The sequence below is a fragment of the Pleurodeles waltl genome, chromosome 11 (genome assembly GCF_031143425.1).
Source record: "Pleurodeles waltl isolate 20211129_DDA chromosome 11, aPleWal1.hap1.20221129, whole genome shotgun sequence".
Classification (NCBI taxonomy): Eukaryota; Metazoa; Chordata; class Amphibia; order Caudata; family Salamandridae; genus Pleurodeles; species Pleurodeles waltl.
This window is the reverse complement of record NC_090450.1, coordinates 543,054,546-543,079,321: the sequence shown is the minus strand read 5'-3', so window position 1 is coordinate 543,079,321 and position 24,776 is coordinate 543,054,546. Positions and strand designations below refer to the sequence as shown.

Below are 24,776 nucleotides of genomic sequence, written 5' to 3'. Positions count from 1 at the left end.
TTTTCTAGATCGTCCTAATGTGCAACTGGAGAGATTAGCCTTGGGACTACTCATTTGATACTATTGTAAAAACGTTTAAAATAATATGCATAAACTTGGAGGCAACGAGCTACAATCTTATGTCCCTACAATTTATGTATGACTATATAAAAAATGCATGTGTTGTATCCAAAAAATGGCAGACACGAGGTCCCATGTTTCGTTTAATCTACTGTTTGTGTAAACACTTTTTTTTTAGAAATCAGTGCAATATCTAGTATGTTAGGATACATTGATTTTACCTTAATCTTATGTGTTACAGAGATTAGGCTTTTTATATGCTAAAATTAATACATTGGGAGTCTGTTTCTATATACGATACATAGATCTTTGCATTTATATGCATTTTGCTCAATCAGTGGATCTATATGCTCCCTACAATGTAAAAATATTCCCAAGAACAAAATTGTATATACTTTAGTTATTTGTTTCTCCAAAAAGAACCTATAGTTAGATCTTTTGGGTGGAATTTGATTAATGTTTTCACTGTATGTTTTTGCCGGTACAGATAGACCTTTTGGATCATCTGTGTATACTGCAGGAACTATAAATGGATACATTTTTCCGAACATATGAATGGGTATTGTATGAGACTGTGAGAATTTGCATGGGCAATGGGTCTGTTCATTTATTTCTCCACTTGTAGTTCTGCATGATCTCGCAACAATTGGCAGGGGGCGGAGGGCTTCTCCTTCCGTTGTTTTGGTAATGACTACATTTCTCCTGATGCACTTGGGTGATTTTAATTATAATTCTCCTTAATATCATCTTTCTTTCATCCAAAACCAATTTCCTTTGAACTCTTTTTTTATTTTTAATTACTTGCCAGCATCCTTGCACAAAGAATCTAAGCATCTTGTGTAACTTTATCACCACTTGACAACTACCATGATGGTGGAGATCTTTCTCTCTAATTCCTGGTTCACCCTCATAATTCAGTGTTCTCTTCTGTGAGATTTTCACATTTGTTAGAACTTTGGACATTTTGACCCTTCTGCACCTTGGATGATGGTTAGTTTGATAGTTTCTTAAGGTTTCTGCAAATTTAATTTCTACTTCTTGTACTTGCAGCCTTGAGAAAGCCCCAGGTACGTATACCACTTAGGGGGCAAAACACGTGTCGGCTGTTGTTTTTCAAGTTCTTTGTAATTAACGGTCATTGAACTCATTGATATGGCTCAGCGTACTGATTAAATAACATCTTTGAATGGGAAAGCTTGAAGTCTTTCATTTCACTTCTAAGTGTTTGCCTGTTGGGCCTGGGTAGAAGGAGCTGACCTTAGACCGGGGCTACTCTTTTTATGTCAGATTTGTGCTCTACAATGCTATGACTATCTACATGTTCTTATTTGGGAACATTGTGAACAACTGTAGTTTGTGACCGCACACTTGATGATTGGAAAAAGTCAACACATTTCCAGTGAAGGATTTTTGGGGCCAATGGGAAGCCCTGAATAATCAAAGAATTGTCTTTGCCAAATCTGCAAGGCATTATTTCACAGTAGTTAGCACGTTCTTATCCCCTCTTGTATTTTCTTTGGAGTAATGTACTCAGATGAAGTATGCAGTATGATTGCCTTTTCATTGACAGTGACATTCTACAATATCTGCTCCACATTTCTATCCTCCTGCTTGGGTAACAATGTTTCTATTTCTACCTTCTTCAACACCCCTACTATCACTGAATTGTTTTTAGTCAGTTTCTTCTCTACTCGCTTAACTGAAATGAGGCTCTCCTAACGATTTCTGCCCCATCCTCATTTTTAAAGATTTTGCATCAAGTGATCTCAGTAATTAACCACTATGCTCAGTTCCACCTTTAGCTCAGCCTGGTTGTATGTCCAGTTAGCTTATGTGCTCTCTGTTTTATCATAAAACAAAAGCTTTGTGGTGAAACCGAGAGCAAAATGAGAGAGAGCACCATTAACACTTCTCTCGTAATCAGCACATTGGTAAAACAACCATTGAAAACGTTTCACCCATTTCAAACATTGTACTGACCTCTAAATTAGGCTTGATTGTTCAGTGCTGAATATCTTACATGAAAGCTGAGCCCAAAGGCAGAATGCATGCAGGGTAAGTCGGGAGACTTCACAGTAGTCTTTTGCCATAGAAAAAGCTGGAGTAGAAAGTCGAGTCAGTTAAGCCTTGGGAAGGCTGACAGGATCTAACCAGAGTGAGTCATGTCTAGGTTCACTACTTGACCGGTGACTTTGTCTCCTTTATGAATTGCCAGTCTTTTCGAAATACAAGCTTGAGGAAATGTTCCAGTTTCTCTTCTTTTGTGCACTTCTTCCCCCCAGCCATTGTGTTATCAACGTGACAGTGAAACTGCTTTCAAAAATCCTTTGCCAGTTTGCATTGATAAGGCCAAACACTTGTGTGGGCACACAGAACTCGTGACCATAAGGTTGTCCAAATGCTTCTTGACATAAAATGACTTTGCTTGGATAGAAACCAACATCTTCCTGTCCCACCTACACCCTCAGCTGTTAGTTACTGACAGAACCACCCTAGTGGGTGAACTTCAGAATCAGATAAAGACTGTGTTGTGGTGAACTACACATAAGGATTCTACTCAGATCATGCTATGGACAGCTTCTTTTAAAGTGGCCATACTATAGTCTGCTTCTCATAGTCATAGCCCAGTTTTATTCTGTTAAGTTTTTCTGTTCGCCATTGGAGTAGTCTGCAGACATGGGCTCCAGGGCAGTGGATACATTCCAGTATGTTCCTGCAATGTGTTGGGTTGCTTCATTGCTTTATGTTTATGTACCCTTAAGCAACTGTTTTGACGGAACCAGAATGTGGTGAGTCATGTATTATGTCATAAGGATGGTAGCAATGTCATGTAGAATGTTGTGAGGGGAGTAGGGTGGAAGAAGAGGTGAAGAACGGTTGGGATGGAGCTAGCACTGTGGGGTTCAAGTTATTTCGCAATAAATCTACTGTTGTAAACCTTTATCGTGTACGTGTGGACTTAAGAATTTGGAAAACTGGTGGCTTGAACCCCACAGCGAACCCTCTCGGCCATTGATGATACCCTAACGGTACTTTCTATTTTTCACTGCTGATTTTTTTACAAACAAAAGTGTACGACAGTCACATACGTTCGTGGTACTGTTAGTTGCCAGCATTTGTGATACTATTAGATGCCGTTCATCTAAAGGCTGATTATTTAAGGGATGTACCAACCGTTACCGGACGTTTAGAACCTGCACGCACTAAGAGACATTCAGCATCCTCTGAATCTTTGTTGCTATAGCTGCCGGCATTCTTGAGGAGGACTCTTGCCTACACGGAAATAGAGGATATCATGCCTCCACCTATGCTCCACGTACCTCAGCTACGTCATTACGCATGCATCATGGAAGCACTTGCCACTTTATAGATATTTGCATAAAGCGGTCATTGTGAGAAGCTGCCACATCGGGAATCTGCCACATAATATACATAATACTGGATGAAAGCAACAGTGTGCAGCAACTATTTCACACTGCTTGCTCGTATTTTCTGGTGATGCGCACACCAAATGTTTGAAGTAAGTTATTTCTAGTCAAGTCACGTCATACTGTGATTTCAACTTGTGCATGGCATTTAAAGAACTCATTCTTGCACACATCTGTCGGTGAAGTGCATACCAAATGTGTGAATGGACTGACATGTGTAAGGTGATGTGCACGTCGAAACTATAAGCGTGTCCTACAGTGACACACACACACTAATAACTGATGCTGTCTGGTTAAATTCCAGTTATTATAGTTCCAGCACAAATATTAACACTTTCATGTAATTTATTTTGTCTACTCTGCTCTACACTACTACAATGGGTAGTATGAATCTCCTGGCACCACAACCGTTCATGGTGACAGAAGGTGAATCTAATATACGGTGGGAAGAATGGAAAGATTATTTTGTGATCTATATCGCAACATTCAAATCAGAGGAATTATCCCCAGAAAAGAAGAAGAACATTTTGCTACATTGCTTAGGTCCTGCAGGTTTAAGAATGTACACCTGTATGAAGAAAAAACAACCTGAAGGAGATGTATTTTCACATGCATTAGCAGATTTAGATGTGTATTTTACTCCCACTGTGTGTAAAGCCATAGATAGGTATAATTTCTTCCACAGGGCACAGGCATCAAATGAGAAAAGAGAAGATTATGTGGCTGCATTGAGAAAGTTAGCCTTAACATGTAGGTTTGGGAATTTGGAAGAGGAACTTATACGAGAACAAGTCATTATGCATTCAAATAACCCAAACTCACAAGACAGGTTATGGATACACGGTGAATCCTCCGTACAAGAAGTGACGGTGATTGTGGGTAAATCGGAACTCACCACCAGATGTGCCAAAGCTTTTGTTACAACCAGTAAGAATAGTTTTGATGAAGATGTAGTTAAGTTAGTCAAAAAGAAAACTGAAGCAAAGAATTCTCTAGAACACTATAAAAAAGAAAACACAAGGAGTACAGAGTAACAGGAGAATGGATGAATTGAAGGGCAAGTGTTACTGATGTGGTAGCTCAATACATTTAGCATATAATAAGAACTGTCCAGCGATAGGGCAAAAATGTGCCAAATGTGGGATTAAGGACAGTTCGCAAGAGTGTGTCAGAAATCTACAGTTAAAAAATGCATCTTTGAGATGAAGATGTAGGTAGTAACCATAGTAGTTCAGATACTGAGGTACCCCAGATTTTATGCATGCAAGATTACATAATGGATGTGAATTGTCAAAAAAGGGAAAAACCTATTTGCAAAATTGTTATTGGTGGGATACAGGTGAAATTGTTAGCAAACTCAGGATCACCTATAGAATTCTAAATGAGAATACATGGGAAAAGGTTTTTCGCACAAAGTTAGGCCTGGAACTCAAAAAGTCAGATATTCAGCCGCAGAATTTTACAGGAGAGTACATACATTTGTTAGGTTACTGCAAGTTAAATTTGGAATTCAAGGGGAGGGTGTTGAATGCGAGATCTATGTAGCGATGAAGGGTCCATGTGTTCTAGGATGTTCGGATCGAGGGTAACTAGCCTCATACTTGATCCAAACAACCTTGATCCAGTACTTAGTGTAGATACTGATAAAGAAAGAAATGCCATTTTGATTAAAAAGTTTCCCAAGGTATTCTCAGGAAAAAATGGTGAATTGAGAGACTTTGTACATAAAATTGTTCTGAAAAGGAATGCATGTCCAAAAGTGCACAAACTAAGGAACATTCCTATGAAAGAGGAAGTAGTAGAAGGACTTGATGAATAAGTAGAAAGAGGAGTAATTGAACAAGTAGAGTCTTCTGATTAGATTGCCCCCCTAATCATAGCACGGAAGGCAAATGGTCAAATTTGTTTATGTGTAGATCTGAGAGAATTAAATAAGAATATCTTTGTAGACATGTTCCTCTGCAGTCCATAAACAAACTATTATCTGTAACAAAAAGTATGCAATGGTTCTCTACCATAGACCTTACAACTGCATACCATCGGGTACCGTTACACCTTAGCAATAAACACCTCATGGCCTTCACTACGCCTAAAGGGTGTTTTCAGTTTAGAAGGGTACATTTTGGATTAGCATCGGCCACCAATTTGTTCTAACGCCTTATGTTCTAAATGTTTAGCAGTAGTAAAAGAGTAATTTTTTTTCAAGATGACAATTTTATTATGGGAAAACACAAAAGAGAACATGACATAGAACTAAAGAGAGTATTAAAACATTGGAACATTATGGGTTAATGGCTGAAGAATCCAAATGTTGCATTGCTACAATAGCGTGACAAATCTAGGGCATGAAATCAGCCATAAAGGTATTATACCAAATACAGAGTTTGTGGACGCAATACAGAAAGCACCAGCCCCACAGGATAAAGATGGTGAAAGGCCGTTTCTGGGATTGGCCGAGTTCTATGCTAAATCTGTAAATAATTTCTCAAGAAAAATGTACCACAGTAGGCAATCGCTGAAGAAGGGCCAAAACTTTGCGTGGACAGAAGATTGTAACCAAAGTTTCGAAAGTATGAAAGGAGAAATATGTAAAGCTCCCACATTACAGGGTTTTGACCCATAGTGCAAGAGCATTGTTACTACAGAAGCAAACAGTAGGGGTTTGGGTGCTGTACTCTCCCAGACACAAGATGATGGCACAGCGAGAGTAGTTGCTTTCACATCCAGGGCTCTAATACTCACGGAAGACAAATTTTCTGTGATTGAAAGGGAAACATTGGCGTGTGTGTAGGGCCTTAAACATTTAGGCAATTCATTTGGGGCACCAGAGTAGTAGTACGATGTGATCATAAACCTTTAACCAAGGTCTTTACATCACAAGGTTCAAGTAATGTGTCACCAAGAATCATGGGACTTTCTATGGAACTGCTAGACTATGTATACAATATACAATATGTTCAAGGAGCTAGGATCAATGTTGCTGATTTTTTTTTTAATAGTTAGCCCCAATCTATAGTGGAAGGAACAGAAAGTGAATGGGATGATTATTTGGTGGCGTCAATGTTCAGTGGAGAATTACATAGTATTAATCCAGAAGTATGGAAGACCTCTTTTGATCAAGATGACGTAACCGCAAAAGTAAGGCAATATATCAAGGAAGGATGGTCTGAGAAAAGTAAATAAGTAAGGAATTGGTACCGTGGTGGGAAGTAAAAAATGAACTGTCTGAGGAAGAAGAGTTCTTATTACTTGGAGGTAGATTGGTACCACCTGAGGTTTTACGGGCACTTGTCATTAATTTGTGTCATGAAGGCCATTTAAGTATTGTGAAAACGAAAAGCAGAGTCAAAATGTCATACTGGTGGCCAGGCATTGATAGAGAGGTAGAGAAGATTGTGAGAGAATGCAGCAAATGTCTCAATGCTGATAAAACCCTGACTGCTTTGAGACCGCCCTGACAGTTTTCCAAAAAGGACCATGGGAAAGGGTAGGTGTTGATGTATTTGGTCCGGTGCAAAGTACTAGTAGTATCTCAAAACTAATTTTGGTGGTAACTGACCACCTTTCCAAATGGCCAGAAATTAAGGTTGTCAATAGAGCTGATGATGGGATTGTGATTAGTTTCCTGGGTGAAATGCTGTCTAGAGAGGGACTACCTAAAACTGTTGTTAGTGACAATGGAGGGCAATTTGTCTCAGATGTTTTCAGATCGTTTATGGAGGATTTGGATATATGTCATAAGACTACGACGATGTACCACACTGAAGGAAATGGAAACATAGAACGATTCAACAGTGTTAAAAGGCATTATTGAATTATCCAATAGTAATCATCTGAATTGAGAGAAGGAGGCGTGGAAGGCTGTGCATGCGCACTGAGTGGCACGTTGTGTTATCACTGGACTTAGTCCTTTTGAGTTAATGCGAGGGAGAATCCCATGCGCCAAAGATAACATTGGGTGGTTAAGTGGCAATACCTAGTTAGAATGGTCGTTAATGGAGCTTAGGAAGCGAATTGAGTCAGAACAAAGGAAATATAAACAAAGGTATGACAAATCACGTGGAGTGAAAAAAGTATGTCTTAAAGTAAGAGATGTTGTGAAAGTGAAGAAACAGAGAATCAAAAGGAAGGGTGAGAGTAAGAATTCAGAACCACTGAGTGTGATCAAAATATTGTATAACTCAGCTTTACTGAGTGATGGGAAAATTAGGCATGCAGAGAGACTGGCACTATACAAGGGACATGAGAGGAAGGAAAATGTAAGTGAGGAGAATAAGAAGAGTTTTAAGAGTTATGATTGGGTTAATGATGAACTGAGAAAGTAAGGTGAAGGAGAAAGACTAGAGGAAAACCTATTACAAAGTGATGATGTTAGCCAGGACTCCCATGATAACTCTAAGGACCAGGAACAGGCGAATACTTGTACCAGGATTGAGAACAAACAGGTCATTATTAGATCAGGAAGACTTAGTGTAAAACCTAAATTTTATGAAGACTATGTAGCGGTAGTGGATATTGTACAATACTTTTCTCTAAAAAATATTGTACGGTGATTCTCTCCCCAAAAATTATTTTGACTATTTAACAGTAATGTTCCATGTACATGGTAGAAGTGGTATTGTGTTTTATGTTTTTTGTTGTTGTTTTTTTTGGATGTTAATCTTTACTAGTTAACTCAACTAAATGTTGGAAAACATTAAAGGGGGGAGGTGTGTTGGGTTGCTTCATTGCTTTATGTTTATGTGCCCTTAAGCAACAGTTTTGAGGGAACCAGAATGTGGTGAATCATGTATTGTCATATAGATTGTGGCAATTTCATACAGAATGTGGTGAGGGGAGTCGGTGGAAGAAGCAGTGAATAACGTTTGGGACAGAGCTGCCACTGCAGGGTTCAAGTTATTCCGCAAAAAATCTGCTGTTGTAAATCTTCATCGGTGTACGTGTGGACTTAAGATAACACACCCTGCTTTTAGGCCTGCAAGTCAGTTATTATTTTCTATGTGTCTTTCTTCCAGTACCCTCCAGGAATGAAACAGCAGGTCCTCCTCTTCTTCAGCCGTGTCCTGGACCAGGTGCAGCGTCCCCTCTTACACTACATCAATGTGCACCGTCCTGTGCAGGTCAGTCTCTGGTTTGCATACAGGTTTCTGAAGACATGGTGCGGCGGGTGACCACAGGTTGGGTCAGTTCAGTATCCTGTGCGGCATATGCAGCTGTCAACTGGTCCCATGTCATGAGTCTAACTCTTAGACAGTGCTCCTTGTTAAAGTTAGATCACTAAGCATGCTTGGACTTGTAGTTTGAATGATTCTTTTATACATAATGGCCTGGAATCCCAGGATGCGTAGTGCTTTTAGCTGAAAACGTAAGATGGGTCAAATATTACTCTCAGGACATAAGGCTGCCTTCACTGCTATTTTTTCATATCGGCATGGCATGAGCGACCCTATTGTTAAATTCGTCTTTCTTTATTTCATTATTACATTTTGAATATGAACCTTTGACTTTCAGGTTGCACGCACGTATCTCTCCCGTAATAACATTAGCCCAGTAAATAACTTAATTGTATTCATTGGTGTGCATATCTGTCAGTCCTTGTGCTGGTTTGTGCTCTGTATAGTTTACTTGGATGGATTGTTTCCTCCCCCTGTGTCTGTGGATCTGGATTGTGCAGCTTTGTTGTATACTGGTGTCAAAGTTGTTTATCTTGTGTTCACTTGCATTTTCTATCTGTGACCTCATGATCTCACAGGGGGAGTCCCCTCTGCTTATACACAAGGGTCTCTGGGACAGATGTCAATGGATTTGTATCCATGCTCTTTATGGGTGTTTTGTGTGGCAGTTTACATGGTCAGTGTTGCTGTTGTTCGCCAGTATTTGTGTGGTTTTATCTTGAAGGGCATTGGTGTTTTATGGGTGTGTGTGTGATGTCAATTATGTTGTGTGACTTTGTACACTTCCAGAAGCTTATCCGCCTGGGTGGAGATTCGTTGGGCCCACCTGCTGAGAAGGAAGAGTCCCAGTTCCTCTCTGCCGTCTGCACCAAGATCAAGCATGACCCCTCACTGCTCACACACATCCTTGAGGTAAGGACGTTCCTAGCTTTCAGTACAGATAACAAGGACTGAGCCAGATTGACAGAGGGCAATAAATGAACTGGCTTCTCATTTGGGCAGCACAGACATTGAATGATGAAGGAGCACCTCTTGACTTTTTAAAAAATATTTATTACTAGACATTTTTGCAAGGAAGGCAAGAACTTATGATCAACAAATATGCACAATGCATTTAACAACAGTTATACCTCCTTTCGGTTGTTTTTTCATCCGTCAAGCTCGTACCGCCATGAGGCTGCAGAAAAATCCTACTCCTACATCTTTCAACTGATGACCTCTTGTTTCACTCTGTTTTGAGCGGTGACCTCTCCCCCATCACAATCACTGCAGTTTCAAGGCGTGAAAGCTGAGGGGACAAGTTGTTAATGCTTTTGTTTAGATTTTGTTTTTGTCATTTGTTACAATTGTATCAAAGAAAAATTACCTTTCCCTGAAATATGTGGCTCTTCCTTGAAATGCCTACGTTGGCTACTAATCACAAACCAAAGATACTGCCAGATAACGTTTATCACCGTAAAGCCACATGTGTCCCAAATCAGCTGAAAAGGAAAATATAAATATATAATCCTGGTAATCTGAGCTCAGGTTTACGTGATTCAATTTGTTAACCAAACATTCGCTTAAAATCTAGAGACCAAAGATCTTTCTTCTGCAGTTCATCTTAATCTGCATTGCCTTCCACCAATCCAGCTATTTTATTTGGAAGACTAGAAAAATTTTGCCCTTTTAGAAGCCTTTTGATGCTTGGTTTCTAAATGAATTTCCCTTGCGGTTTCTTCTCCTTCGGCTAGGAGTCTGGTCTTGTATTGCAAACATGAGGTGCTTTATAATGTTCAGTGTTAGTGCATTCTTTAATAAGCCTTATCTTCATAAAATCCCTGGAATATGTTGATTTATTGTACAGTCTGCTTGTTTGTAGCGGGCCTTTACAATTATTTTTTCCTTGCAACTTGTTGAGGAACTTTCATTGCTCCCTTGAGCCTGGACTTACCTGTGGAAATGATTGGTGATATAATTTTCTCTAAGAGTTGCCACTGAAGCCAGCATGCCTTTCTAGGCAGTGGGTGAGAGCTAAGGAAAGGAAAGTATGTCAGAGAACTTGTTTGTTTTTCTAAATTACAGGATGAACTGTAGAACATGTAATCATAAATTGAGCACACCCATCAGAGAGGTATTTTCTGTAGGTCCTGTGGCAGTCCAATATCTGTACTTGAGATTGTCAATAATCATTGATAACTCAGGACCACCAACAGGATTACACTTCAATGGATAACCACGTCATTCCATCTCAGGCTTTCACTCGGAAGCAAAGTTGAGCAGTCAAGGCTTACCCAAAGACTTGGTTGCAGTAGAGATGCCACACAAAAAGATACCCAAGATCAAATTGGAAATTATATGTCTGCCGCCTGCCGCTGTGTGTTTTTTTTGTGGCCTTTTATACCGGTTTGGACCATCTCATAGATAGGAGTGTGTGTGTGTGGCTAGGTTTTCCATAAAACAGTCCAAAAATGTGTAAAACTGATTGCCAAAAAACGGAACAGCGCCCCATCCAAATCTGAATAATGGTTCAAAGAGCCAAAAGTCCTGAATGTGATTGCTGGAAGAGGGAAGGGAACCTGTAAGTAAAGTAACTGGCCCAACATTCTTGTCAAATCTTAGGGATACCCTTATCAAAGTCTCACAGGGGAGTCATGCATTATAGACCAGTATTTCGGAGCTGGCCAGTTGTGGTCAATTTTTCCAGTTAGAAGTCACCCATGAGACTGTAAACATACCGTGAGCACCAGCTAGGCTCGGGCAGTGCCAACCAAAAGCCACCATTTAGAGTCTGTGGTGAACCTATTGTAAAAAATGGGTTCTGCAGAATGGTTAGGACTAGCAACATCCTTCTAATTGTGGTACTGCTGTTACCAAGACGCAACCCCAAAAGTGGGGGTGACGATGGAAAACCTCAATGTCCCATCTTGGGTATTATTTGGGCATTTAAGGGATTTCATGGGCTTATCCACCATGTCTAAGATGGTGCATGCTCACCACACTTTTGATCATCACTGTTCTTTGACCTCTAGGAGTGTAGTTTCTCCCTGTGTAATTTCGGTCATTTCTATTTTTTGTGTGATTGGCTGCTCGAGGTGCCCGCTAGGTAGGCTTCACTCATGATGTAGCTTCTCTTCTTGCAAGTCAAGATCGAGCAGCAAGCCTTCTAGGGTTTACAGCTTTTATATAGCCCTTGGAGAGGACAGTTACTTGACTAAAGTGGGAGTAGTGAGAAGCAAGAGATAATTAAAGTGCAAGTATTATTTGAATTCCAAACACTCCTCCTCTTTAGAGGATATATGTTTCTTGGTTTGTTTGTATATTGCCCACTGTCATCCTTGATCAAGTTTAATTGGTTGCAATCCAATGGCTAGCACACACAGGAAACAGTCGTTTTTGTGTACACCGTAAAGAAATCATTTGGGAAAAAGGCAAGTTAGATTCTTTCCCAGCTTACAAAACAACTGCAGTTTAGGGGCATAGACTCAAGGGAATACAACATACAGATTGTCACATCTACACCACAAGAATGAAGTCAAAACCTACCATCTTGTGCAGACCCACACACCAAACAGGCGTGCCACTGATTGCTACATACTCCACGAGAAAATAAGGAATGCAGTAATATGAACTGTTATGATTTTACAAGGGGATGGTCAGAAGACTGTCTCCCTTTCAGTTGTGCAGTTAAAGAGGTCATTCCTTATAACTAAACAGCCACCAACCACAACTTGCAGAGATATCTACACTTTTAGTTGTGATTGGCCCCTATTCCTAATGTCTAAGTACAATGGGTGATTGTAAGGTACATTGTCAGATATTTGCTGAATATATTGAAAGAGTGCCCCATTTAAAAAATAAACTAATATCCATTACACTATACAACTGGGAATTTAATCCTAGACTACCTAAAGAATTACAGCATTACACTGACCACCTCAAACAGTTCTGTGCTATTTAAATGCCTAATGACAATAGCAGGACATGCAATGACTCGAATGTACAGACCTACTGAAAGAGAAGGGAAAGACACTGCTATGGAAAGAAGTTCTAGAGAGGATACCCCAGGATCAAAGAGCATCACATCTTGTTTTGGAGTTAAGACTATTATATATTAGGAATAAAAAAACTGCTGTTAATGCCTCCAGAATATTATATCTATTCTGAATCAGTGGAACTTCACAATGCCAGGCTATTTGATATATGCTCACTTTCACATACTTTGGCATCCAAATCACCAGAAATACCGCACATTTAAAAGCAGGCCAGTAGCGTTTGAGATTTAAGGCGCTCCTGCTCAATATTGAGTCAATAGTCAGAGTTCACTGAATTCCTGGTGCCTCCTATAGAGGAAGAGATATGCTTGTTTATCCATTGTTTAGAAGATTGGCTGATGAGAACTGCCAAAGACTTTTTCTCAGAATGGACAAAGGGGAGCTTGAACCAGCAATCAAGATACTCCACTACCTTCCTAAAGTTTTGTTGAACCTATTCGGTTGAGTCTTTGTGACATATATCCCTAAATATTTCACTCCTTCAGGGTTCCAGCAAAGCAAGTATTTGCTCTCCCCAGAATTAGTTAGAGGGAACACTTCAAATTTATCCCAGTTGATGGGCAGCCCAGAGTACCCTCCAAAGCTTCCTGATAATGGGTGCCACATTTGTTGCTTTGGGATCTTGCAAGCGAACAGCTCAATAGATAAAGCAAATATAAATGGAGACAGTAGGTACCGCTGTTGCGTGCACCTGCCTGTCGAGAAGGCAGTAAGCAGACTGTCTACCATTTATGATAACTCAGGATGGAGGATCATGTACAATAGCTTGATAAATCTCAGAAAGTGCATCCCCTAGCTCATGAGTTACTACACCTCCTGCATGTACAGCTATTCCAACTAATCAAAAGCTTTCTCAATGTCTAATAGCAAGGCTACTGCAGACAGTACTGGTCTGTTCTATGTAACACTGTCATTATTGAGTGAAGATTATGCGCCGTAGAGCACTGAAGTATAAATCCTGATTGCTCCAGTAGCACCAAACTCTGCATTAAAGGCTGCAATCTCTGTGCCAGTATCTTAACGAAAATCTTACTGTCCACGTTTAATAAGGAGAGTGGCGTATACGAGGCGCATTTGCTGAGATCGGGTCCAAGCTTCTGCTTCGAGTGTCGAAGGGGCAGACTACTATTTTGGATCACCCCATCATACACCGCTAACAATTATGCCAAAATGTCTGAATAATCTTTATAGAACTCAACCGGAATGCTATCACTACTTGGCGACTTTACATTTGTGATTGCAGCGATTGCCTTCTCAGTGATCGTTGAGTTCTGCAGTTTCTGCACCAGTCCTTCTGTTCAGGCCAGCGCTATAGCACCCAGATAGCTCTGGATCTACTGGTTCTCATAATTTAACTTGGGAGTATATAATTGTTCATAATCGTGTTGAAAGACCTCTAGGATATCCTCAGTTTTATTTTTCATATTTCCATCATCCCCTAACACTGGGGTCATTGGTATGCACCCAGTATTTTTCCTCAGCACCCGGTCTATCACCTTCATTAAAAACCCTGGCACAACTATTTTCCCACAAATAGAGCAGCTCCCGTTCCTTAAATTCCTCTAAGGTCAAAGTTTTCCCACCCCTTTAGCAATGCAGATGCCTCACACGCCGGTCTTAAATGTGTCCCATAGTGTTCCAACATCTGCCACAGTTTCCTCATTTTGTTGGGCATATTCTAGTATATTAGCCCTAACATCAGAACAGAGCACTAAGTCACACTGTTCTTCCCCTCTTAATTTTCAGACTCTAGACCTATTCATTGCTTCTGCTAAGGTTATAACTAAGACCACCAGGGAGTGATTTGAAAGTGTTCTGAGAAAAGTCTACACCTCGTCAATGGATCCCATTAGGGGACGCTTTGCCAGCCCGAAATCTATATGTGAACTAGTGTTGTGCCTCAAGGAATAATAAGTGTAATCCACCCCTATAGGAATCAGCACCCTTCACATGTCAGCCATGTCATAGAGTTGCATGATTTTATGGAGGACTTCCCTGGATTGGGCGGTAGGCATAGGAGTGTGTGTAGAGAATCCTGCTGTGGTGGGAGAACCAGATTGAAGTCCCCTGCCTGCCCCCCCAAAGCATTGTTTAGATTGCAAATTTGTTACTTGTAGTCATGAACGCATCAAAGAACTCTGGTATATCCAATTGCGGGCAATATATAGTGAGAAATACCATCTGCCCCACTACTACCAATCAGGGGGTCTGGGGATATGCTGTCCAGTCCTGTAATATGAAGTTCCCAATCTTCCTTTTTAGTATAAATACCTCTCTTGCAAAAGATGAGCATGAAGCAAAATGTCTGTGTTGACTTCATAAGGATGCAAAGGCAGGTTTCGAACCCCGTGGAGTAAGCGTCTCTTGAAAAAAATGCAACCTCAGTCCTGTGACAGTCTAGACACGCCATCACTTGGTGTGCTTTGTGGGGCTGTTAATCCCTCTCATGTTCCAGGTGGCAACCTTGAGGGTCAAATTCTTAGGTGTAGGGATCATGCCAGTGTTCTGTATATAGTGTGTACTTCTGCTGTATTCCAAACAGACATACATTTCTGGTGTACTGTGATGTGAAAAAACAGTGAAGAACAAACAATTAACCCCAACAAACCCCTGTTCCTCCCAACACCCGGTCCAATGGCCGATGAAACAGGCATCTCAAACCAACATGTCCTTGCAGTGATGTTCATAATAACTGCACTTGGGGTCCAGGGAATCGTATATCTGCCTACCATTTCTGATAACACCACCTTCAAGTTACCGCAGTCATGGTCAGGAGAGAAATTTGTGTACATCTAAATCTATAGTATACCTCGAGTGCTATGTCGCTGTATGTAACCCCCTCATAGAAATCAGTCTCCTCTTAACTAAAGAGTATTACTGCTCAGACATTCAACATAAAATAAACACACTGGTTCCCAGGTGCCAGCCATACATGAATATGAGAGCGGTCAAAGATTGTCTCTACCAGACCTCTGGCCGCCACCACTAATGTTCAGACTGATAGCTACCAAGCTGGGTCCAGAGCTCGAATGAAAATGCTTCTCTAGGAATTTCAACCCCAATTCCAGCTGAGAGAGGAAATTTACTTTCCCCTTTATATTCCATCTTCCATTTTGCTGGAAAGAGCATACAACAGTGTTTCCCAAACTGTGGTCCGGGGACCTCCGGGGGTCCATAAAGCCTCTTCAGGGGCTTTGCGACTGCTTAGGAAATTTAATAATATTGACAGATTAATAAAGTGTATATAAATAAAGTGGTTAAATGTACAGCTGAGAATTTTAAAACATCCTGTAAGTGTCGAAGTTTCAAATTGGACGCTAAAAATGTAATTAGTATCCTCAGATTGATTCCTGTGAGCAGTGCAGGTGCATCGAACAGAATATATTATGGGTGATGTGTGGCTTCAATTAAATTTAGAAAAGCTCCAACCTTCCTATTAAAATTAACTTTTTTAATGTATATTTGTTTGCAAATTAAATAAAATGTGTTATCATTTGTGTATGTGTTTGGTGAAAGCTCTGTTTTTTTTGTATGTATTGTTTTGGGTTTAAAATCATCAGCAATGTTTATGCTGGGGTCCCCGGCTTCCAATAATGACTCAGTGGGAGGTCCCCGGATTCCAATAATGATTCAGTGGGAGGTCCCCGGATTCCAATAATGATTTAGTGGGGATCCCCAGGTTCCAGTAATGATGAAGTGGGGGGTCCACGAAGTCAAAAGGTTGGGAACCACTGGCATAGAATACTTTATGGACCTTTTACAAAGTTGTTTCTTGGCCTATGAAGGACATCCGGTCCCCCTGCACAAGCAGCGTGAAGCCTGGATAAAATACCACCAGGGTCCATTGCCTCAGATCTGAATTTTCTCTGTTGAGCCACAACACAGTGTCCCTTTCTCTGCAGGCTGTAATCGTTCCGGAATTTTGAAGAGGCCGCAGCCTATGCACTGGAATCCCATATGCATATACACATTATATGCATGTACACACTTTGGGTATTTTTTGCCAGTTCTGCACAGCATCGGCAAAAAGCACTGGCAAAGCTGTTAGATCTGCATTAACAACGAAAAGGCGAGACCTATTGGTGTTTGTTTGTTTCTTTTTTTTTAATTCTGCCGGGATAATTTCTTCACATAATAAAGGTTAGTTCTGGGTCTGGCGTGATATTTAAACGGCAGCCTTTCAGTTTTTAAATGCATTGGCCTACTTGAACTTTTCGTGGTTGCTGCGGTGTAACTGAAAGGAAACGTATCTATAACCTATTACCAGATTCTTATGTATTCTGTCATTTGATTCGTGGATGCGCATTTGCTGCTTTTCCCAGTTGCAGCTCCCTTCTTCTTGTCAGGGTGTGTTTGAGTGATTCTTTCTCCAGAACCAATGTTTGCTTTTTTGTCTGCAGGGTATGAAGCTCTTGACCTTCAGTAAGAATGCGCGACAGGCACGGCATAGCAGCCCGGAGGAGGCGCAGCAGGAGGATCTGCAGAAAAGTCAGCACTCTTCTTACACCTCGGGGTTTGCTCCTGCTGGGGACCCTGCACCCTGCATAGAATCGCCAGACTCAGACTGCACCAGCTCATCATCCAGAACAGACAACAACCTGATCAGCGCCCTCCTGAGGCTGTGCTTTAGCAAGGTACCAGCAGGCATCGGAGATGGGAGAGAGGAGGGCACCCTCCGGGAGCGGGAAAGACTGCTAGGAGGAGGTGGAGGAGAGGAATGGAACCACACATTCCTCGAGTGGCGTGTGTGCCACTTGAACAAAAAAACTGTTGAACCAAACATCATGTTCCCTTTGACTTCCCTAATGCTGAAGGTCCATTGGTGATTAAAAAGCACTGTAAACTGAGTTGCGACCCTATTTCAACCCTGCTCAACTTTCGCTCATATAATAAACACTCAAGACTAACCTCGTGGACAATCAGAGACAAATCTAGACGTGTTCACGCTTCTTCCAATTCTCATCCGCAAACTCCAGCTCTCCTTAGATTTATGCAAGGGAATCTGCTACCTGAAAGAATGAATGTTGGGGAGAGGGTGTGGAGAGCTCCCACTGTCTTGGTAACATGGACTTTGGGGTGTCCTGCTGGGCATTTATTTTTCAGCCATGTTTCTTGTTTCCTACTGCCTATAGCAGAGGGGAGAAAAGTCATCCTGGGTCACTAATTTCTGGTGAGGCAAGGGGTAAATATTTCTGCGTGGTCTCCTTATTGGTCATAGCTGTGCTGAAATATTTGATACAGGGCCCCATCTCAAGAAAGTACATGGTTCAGAGGCGCTTTGATGATGTCTTTTTCTCTCTTGTTGCAGAAGATCAGGCTGGCACTGAAAGCACGCGAGAACCTGCTGCTTCTAGTCGGCGTAGCTCAGCAGAGAGAAGCGATTCAGCTCGTGGAGGCCAATCGACTCAGCCACTTAGTGACAGAGAAGCTGTGCGAGCTGTGCAGTGCTGTGCCTGGCTCAGTGCATCCCACAGACATCAGCACGGTGGAGAGAGTCAACTGGAGGTATGGATGCATACTGCTTAGTGTATGAAACTGAAATCGCACATTAAATGACGACTTCTTTGCCTGTCCTGAATCCCTCCACTTGGCTTTTAAGGACCTCGTGTCGGCCTTCTACAGCGTCAACCGGGATAAACTCTGGTGTATGCACGGGGTATGCCTCTGTGGATGGGGTCTGATGTAACATTGGATATTATTTGTGGGACCTTCATGCCCATACAACCACTTCAGTCAGGTAATGTAGTCTGGCAGCCCATACCGATTATTTTAAAACTGAAAGAGGAGTAAGGCAAGGGCGCATCTTGGCCCCTTTTTTTATTTACCCTTTATATTAGCAGCCTTGAGCAGGATTTGTTGGAGTCTAAAGCTGACTGCCCACAGCTAGGCAATCGCCCGCTTCCTGTTTTGTTATATGCGGATGATGTGGTCCGGGTGGCAATGACCGCAAGGGGACTGCAAATTCTTCTAAACCTTTTTGTTACATTTTATTGAAAACCTAGACCTGCAGTTAATTTGTCAAAATCCTATGTGATGGTTGTGGGCCCTATTTCATCCAAATTGCAATGTTTTAGAATTCGTAATCACACAATTGCTAAAGTGAAGACTTTTCCATATTTAGGAGTTTTGTTTGACTCTAACATGTTGTGGAAACCTCTGGTGGGTGCCAAGGCCGAGGAGTTCTCTAGATCTACTGCTGCAGTTCTCCAGTTTGCATCCAGGCTGGGCAGTAAACCTCTCAAAACTTTGATGAAGCAGGCTAAATGTATTTCAAAGGTTTCATATGGCAATACGGCTCTTCTCGCTTTCAGGTTACCGAAAACAAATTATTGCAGGCGTTACTCTGTGTTCACTAGTGCACCCCCTCAATGTGTGTTCATGAAGAGTTGGGAGTAGGTTATCTGACAGACATTTTAGCTGCATCCTTTGGCTGTATCAGACAATGATCTAAAGAAGTCTTTTTCCTGAATTGGTTGATAGTGAAGGACTGTTATTTGCTTTATGGATCTTTAAAAATCCTTTGGATTAAATACATTATCTAATTGTTTACTAAATTGGAGGGGGAGAAGCTTTTTTTTTCGACTCCTGAGGGTATCTAAGGGTGTACTTAGAAAGAAGAGCTCTGGTGAGAGAAGAGTTAGACCTTCGGAAACCCTTGGTTCGGATGTATTTGTTGCTGACAATGACACAGATTATGGAGCCCTGTCATGTTTTTGTTTAAAATAACAGAGACCCCCCCCATTTGCTTACCAGATTTAGAAATATTCTGCAGCATTTATTAACCTCCCTCAAGGGATATTATGATCTGGGGTTCTATGGGTGCCTCTGGTTGCAACATGTGTCTACAGGACACCTTTCATTTTGTAATGTTTTGTGAATATTTTATTGCCCTCAGAAGATCTTTTATTATTCCACTTCTGAACGGTAAGGGTTTCTCTCACGTTTGCCATGCCCTATTATTTCTACAGATACTGAAGCTGAACAATGAATGTAGTAAGCTAGCTTTTTATATAGTGGACCAAAATGAGGTGCACTGTGCAAAGACTCCATGCAATCCGCAGAGGTATCTTTGAGGCACAAATGTCTTCCCACGAGACGAGAATCTGAACCCCAAGCGTGAGAGCCTTTGGTCTCTGGAGGTCAAACGCAAATCCTGCTCCGGAAGAAGTCTTTACACACCTCTCCAACAAGATGATCTGCAAATCTGCATTCCAAGGCAGGCAGCTTCAAAGAAGCCCAACTGCTTTGGTATGCAGAACTGGCATTCCTCAGAGGGAGATACTGACCCTCCTTCCCAAGGGCCCATCTGGCTCCTGAACAGGCGGGAAAATTAGCTATGCAGGGGCATGTTGCATTTCCAGACTGGACACACATCTGCCCCAGAGCCACCTAGCCCAAGCTGAAGTGGGCCAATGGTGTCAGCATGGTTCCCAGGCCCTCCAGAGATGAAGCCCACCCTGAGCTTGCACTCCGTGGACTTCCTGATGGTGTCTGTAGCCTGTTTCTGCAGTCCCCCCCAGCAACTGCGAGTGACCTGAAGACAAAGACCCGATGCCTCAGGACACCTCTTCACCCATCTGCCCCGGACCGAGGAGAAGAGGACTGAGGGTGTCTCCACGTCACCCAGGCTCATGAGACCTGAGCCCACTTGTTGTCTTGGTCAGACTGGACCCCCCAGTCTACGCCTGCAAATTGTTTCTACAGGCCCCCCCTGCAACCACGAGTGACTCCAGCACTGGACCTGACACCACAGGACACCACTACACCTGAGCCCCAAAGCCAAAAGAGAAGAGTACTGATGGAGTCCCCATGTGCCCAAGGCTCAAGCCCTCCTGTGAATTCAGCCAGAATGACCTTCCAGTACCAGCTTGCATACATTTCCCACTCTGGAATGTTTCCCACTAAAGTGAATGGGACACCCGATGCCATAACACAACTCTGACCCCGGACGCCCCAGAGCCTCCCAAGGTTATGTGTTGGTGTGGCCTTGGACCCTGCCTCATACTCAGCTTAAGTCCTGGAAAACAGTCCTGTAAGTCACTATGAAGTGTCCAAATCTAGTACATGTTTTCCCCTCACAGCATAACATTACAGCACCCAAAAATTGCATCAAAGTTTATATAAAAGCATGTGTTATTTTTTATAAATTGGTGTTGGATTTCTTTATTAAGTGTGTTTCTCACTCACTGAATGAGTGTGTGCCTTACATGCTTAGCACTGCCCTCTGGTATGCATAATGCTCAACCACACTACCCAGAAAGAGGGCATTTGGGATGTCATTTGTGCCTCTGTGATACCACTGGGGAATGCTTGGACTCTTTGCACAGTGTACCTCATTTTGGTCCACTATATAAAGAGCCAGCTTCCTAGACTGTTGATATTTTAATGGCTGCTAGGGGTTTTGTGGTGAACTGTTTTTAATTATTTTATTATATTGTATACTTTTATGGTTCTCATGAATCCGAATAAAGTAAATTTGAATTGAATTGACTTCCTCTCATTGTTCAACCCGACTTGAAGCAGTGGTCTGTGCATTTTGAGTTTAGGATTGGAACTAGCGATTAGATTGTTACCCATGTGTTTGGAAGCAGTTAAGGTCCTGAAGAAAGCGTCATTGGTCTTTTATATACTACAGAAAAATGTAGGTTCGATGGCATGTGTAGCTGCAGATACACATGTTGTGCATAGTCCGCCGTCTGGTGTTGGGTCGGAGTGTTACAAGTTGTTTTTGTTCGAAGAAGTCTTTTCGAGTCCCGAGACTGAGGGACTCCTCCTCCTTTGTTCCATTGCGCATGGGCGTCGACTCCATGTTAGATTGTTTTTTTTCCGCCATCGGGTTCGGACGTGTTCCTTTTCGCTCTGGGTTTCGGGACGGAAAGATAGTCTTAACTTCGGAAAACTACGTCGGTATTGTTTCGCTCGGTATCGGGTAAGAATAGAATCGACACTGAATCGTGAAGAGCTCCGGTAGCCCTTCGGGGTAATTTCGATCCCCCGTCGGGGCCTGGTCGGCCCGACCGCGTGTAACATCGACACTGATGGAACGGACCCCGTTCCGATTCTGTCCTAAATGCCACAATAAATATCCATATACAGACCAACATTTGGTCTGTAACTTGTGCCTGTCGCCCGAGCACAAGGAAGAAACGTGTGAGGCCTGTCGTGCGTTTCGGTCCCGAAAAACGCTCCGTGACCGGCAAGCCAGAAGATTGCAGATGGCGTCCACGCCGACAGGACACCGAGAGTTCGAGGGACAAGGAGAAGAAGAGGAAGCCTTCTCCATCCATGAATCGGACTCGGAGGAATTCGACGTCGAAGAAACCGTGAGTAAGACGTCGAAGCAAGCACCACACAAGAAAACAGACAAGGCCCAGGGGACGCCACTGCCAACAGGCCATGGCTCAACCCATAAAGTAGGTGACCGTCCATCGGCACCGAAAAAGGCCGAACTGGTGCCGAGATCGTCCGACTCGGGTCGAGACACAGGCACGCAGCAATCTCGGGACCGAGAAAGTGCTGCCGAAAAAGATCGACGCCGAGACAGCGGAACCGAAGCTGCTCGACGCAGAGACAGCGGCACCGAGGAAGATCGACGCCGAGAAAGCTCGATGCCGAAAAAGAAAAAATTCTCCTCGGAGCCGAAAAAAAGCAGAGACACAGTTTCGGTGCCAAAACGACCAGCAACCGAACCAACTGCCAGCTCATATACAGAGGAACAATCACTGTCCTCTCAAATGCGCAAACACAGATTTGAAGAAGAGTTACAGACCACTGATGTAGACCACACACTAAAGCGGATCTTCATACAAAGTGGGACAGGGAAGATCAGCACTCTTCCCCCGATCAGGAGAAAAAGGAGACTCGAGTTCCAAACACAAGAACAAACACCACAAAAAATGGTGAAGAAGGTAACTCCGCCACCCTCTCCTCCACCTGTAACTCACACATCACCGGCACAGACTCCGTCACATTCACCGGCTCATACCACCATGAGCCAAGACGACCAGGACGCTTGGGACCTATACGACGCCCCAGTATCAGACAATAGTCCTGAGTCGTACCCTACCAAGCCCTCACCACCTGAGGACAGCACAGCGTATGCACAGGTGGTAGCTAGGGCAGCAGAATTCCATAACGTGTCGTTACACGCAGAACTTGTCGAGGATGACTTCCTTTTCAACACCCTCTCCTCCACCCATAGCTCCTACCAAAGCCTACCTATGCTTCCAGGAATGCTAAGGCACGCAAAGCAGATCTTCAAAGAACCTGTCAAAAGTAGAGCGATTACTCCAAGGGTGGAGAAAAAATATAAAGCACCGCCCACGGACCCTGCTTTTATCACCTCACAACTGCCACCAGATTCAGTCGTGGTAGGGGCAGCTCGCAAGAGAGCCAACTCGCACACATCAGGCGATGCACCACCTCCAGATAAAGAGAGCCGCAAGTTTGACGCAGCTGGGAAAAGGGTTGCAGTACAAGCTGCAAACCAGTGGCGCATCGCGAACTCTCAGGCGCTCCTAGCGCGATATGATAGAGCCCATTGGGACGAGATGCAGCATATCATCGAGCATCTACCCAAAGAATTTCAAAAACGGGCAAAACAAGTGGTTGAGGAGGGACAACACATCTCCAATAACCAAATACGCTCCTCTATGGACGCAGCGGACACAGCGGCAAGAACAATAAATACTGCAGTAACCATAAGAAGGCACGCATGGTTGCGCACATCTGGCTTTAAACCGGAAATACAGCAAGCGGTGCTCAATATGCCGTTCAATGAACAACAATTGTTTGGACCCGAAGTGGACACGGCAATTGAGAAATTGAAAAAGGACACGGACACAGCCAAGGCCATGGGTGCACTCTATTCCCCGCAGGGCAGAGGCACTTTCGGCACCTTCCGCAAAACAACCTTCAGAGGGGGGTTTCGGGGTCAAGCCACACAAGCCAGCACCTCACAATCTACACCGTCTACCTACCAGGGACAGTACCAAAGGGGAGGCTTTCGGGGCCAGTATAGAGGAGGACAATTCCCTAGATACCGGGGAAAATTTCAAAGTACAAAAACCCCTGCAACCAAACAGTGACTCACAAGTCACTCAACCCCTTCACACAACATCAGTGGGGGGAAGACTAAGTCAGTTTTACAAATCTTGGGAGGAGATAACAACAGACACTTGGGTCTTAGCAATTATCCGACATGGTTATTGCATAGAATTTCTCCAACTCCCTCCAAATGTCCCACCAAAAACACAGAATATGTCAAAACAGCATTTAGACCTTCTAGAACTAGAAGTTCAAGCATTACTGCTAAAGGACGCAATAGAATTGGTACCATGTACACAAATAAACACAGGAGTTTACTCACTGTACTTTCTAATACCAAAAAAGGACAAAACACTGAGACCAATCCTAGATTTTCAGAACACTAAACACCTACATCAAATCAGAACACTTTCACATGGTCACGCTACAAGACGTGTTACCACTGCTAAAGCAACAAGACTACATGACAACCTTAGATCTAAAGGACGCATATTTCCATATACCGATACATCCCTCGCACAGGAAATACCTAAGGTTCGTATTCAAGGGAATACATTACCAATTCAAAGTGTTGCCGTTCGGTATCACAACCGCACCAAGAGTATTTACAAAATGCCTAGCAGTAGTAGCTGCACACATCAGAAGGCAGCATATACACGTATTCCCGTACCTAGACGATTGGCTAATCAAGACCAACTCCCTCACAATGTGTTCACACCACACAGATTATGTCATACAAACCCTCTACAAACTCGGTTTCTCCATCAACTATACAAAATCTCACATTCTGCCGTGCAAAACACAGCAATACTTAGGAGCGACAATCAACACAACAAAGGGAATAGCCACTCCAAGTCCACAAAGGGTTCAAAATTTTCACAAGGTTATACAAGCCATGTATCCAACACAAAAGATACAGGCAAAGACGGTATTAAAACTCCTAGGCATGATGTCCTCATGCATAGCCATTGTCCCAAACGCAAGACTGCACATGAGGCCCTTACAACAGTGCCTAGCATCACAGTGGTCACATG

The 24,776-nt window shown here is 42.7% G+C and overlaps 1 protein-coding gene across 3 annotated transcripts in view; it reads left to right on the top strand.

The window, feature by feature from the left end:
• Window positions 1-24,776, top strand: part of FHIP2B (FHF complex subunit HOOK interacting protein 2B) — a 124,533-nt gene that overhangs the window by 38,458 nt on the left and 61,299 nt on the right. For 2 of the 3 annotated variants that reach the window (XM_069213978.1, XM_069213980.1), the window contains exons 4-7: window positions 8,504-8,608; window positions 9,452-9,574; window positions 17,097-17,330; window positions 18,005-18,201. In XM_069213978.1, coding sequence (XP_069070079.1) covers window positions 8,504-8,608; window positions 9,452-9,574; window positions 17,097-17,330; window positions 18,005-18,201 — 659 coding nt within the window. Of the gene's footprint in view, window positions 1-545; window positions 620-8,503; window positions 8,609-9,451; window positions 9,575-17,096; window positions 17,331-18,004; window positions 18,202-24,776 lie in introns of those variants that run through there. The other variant, XM_069213979.1, reaches the window with a different exon arrangement.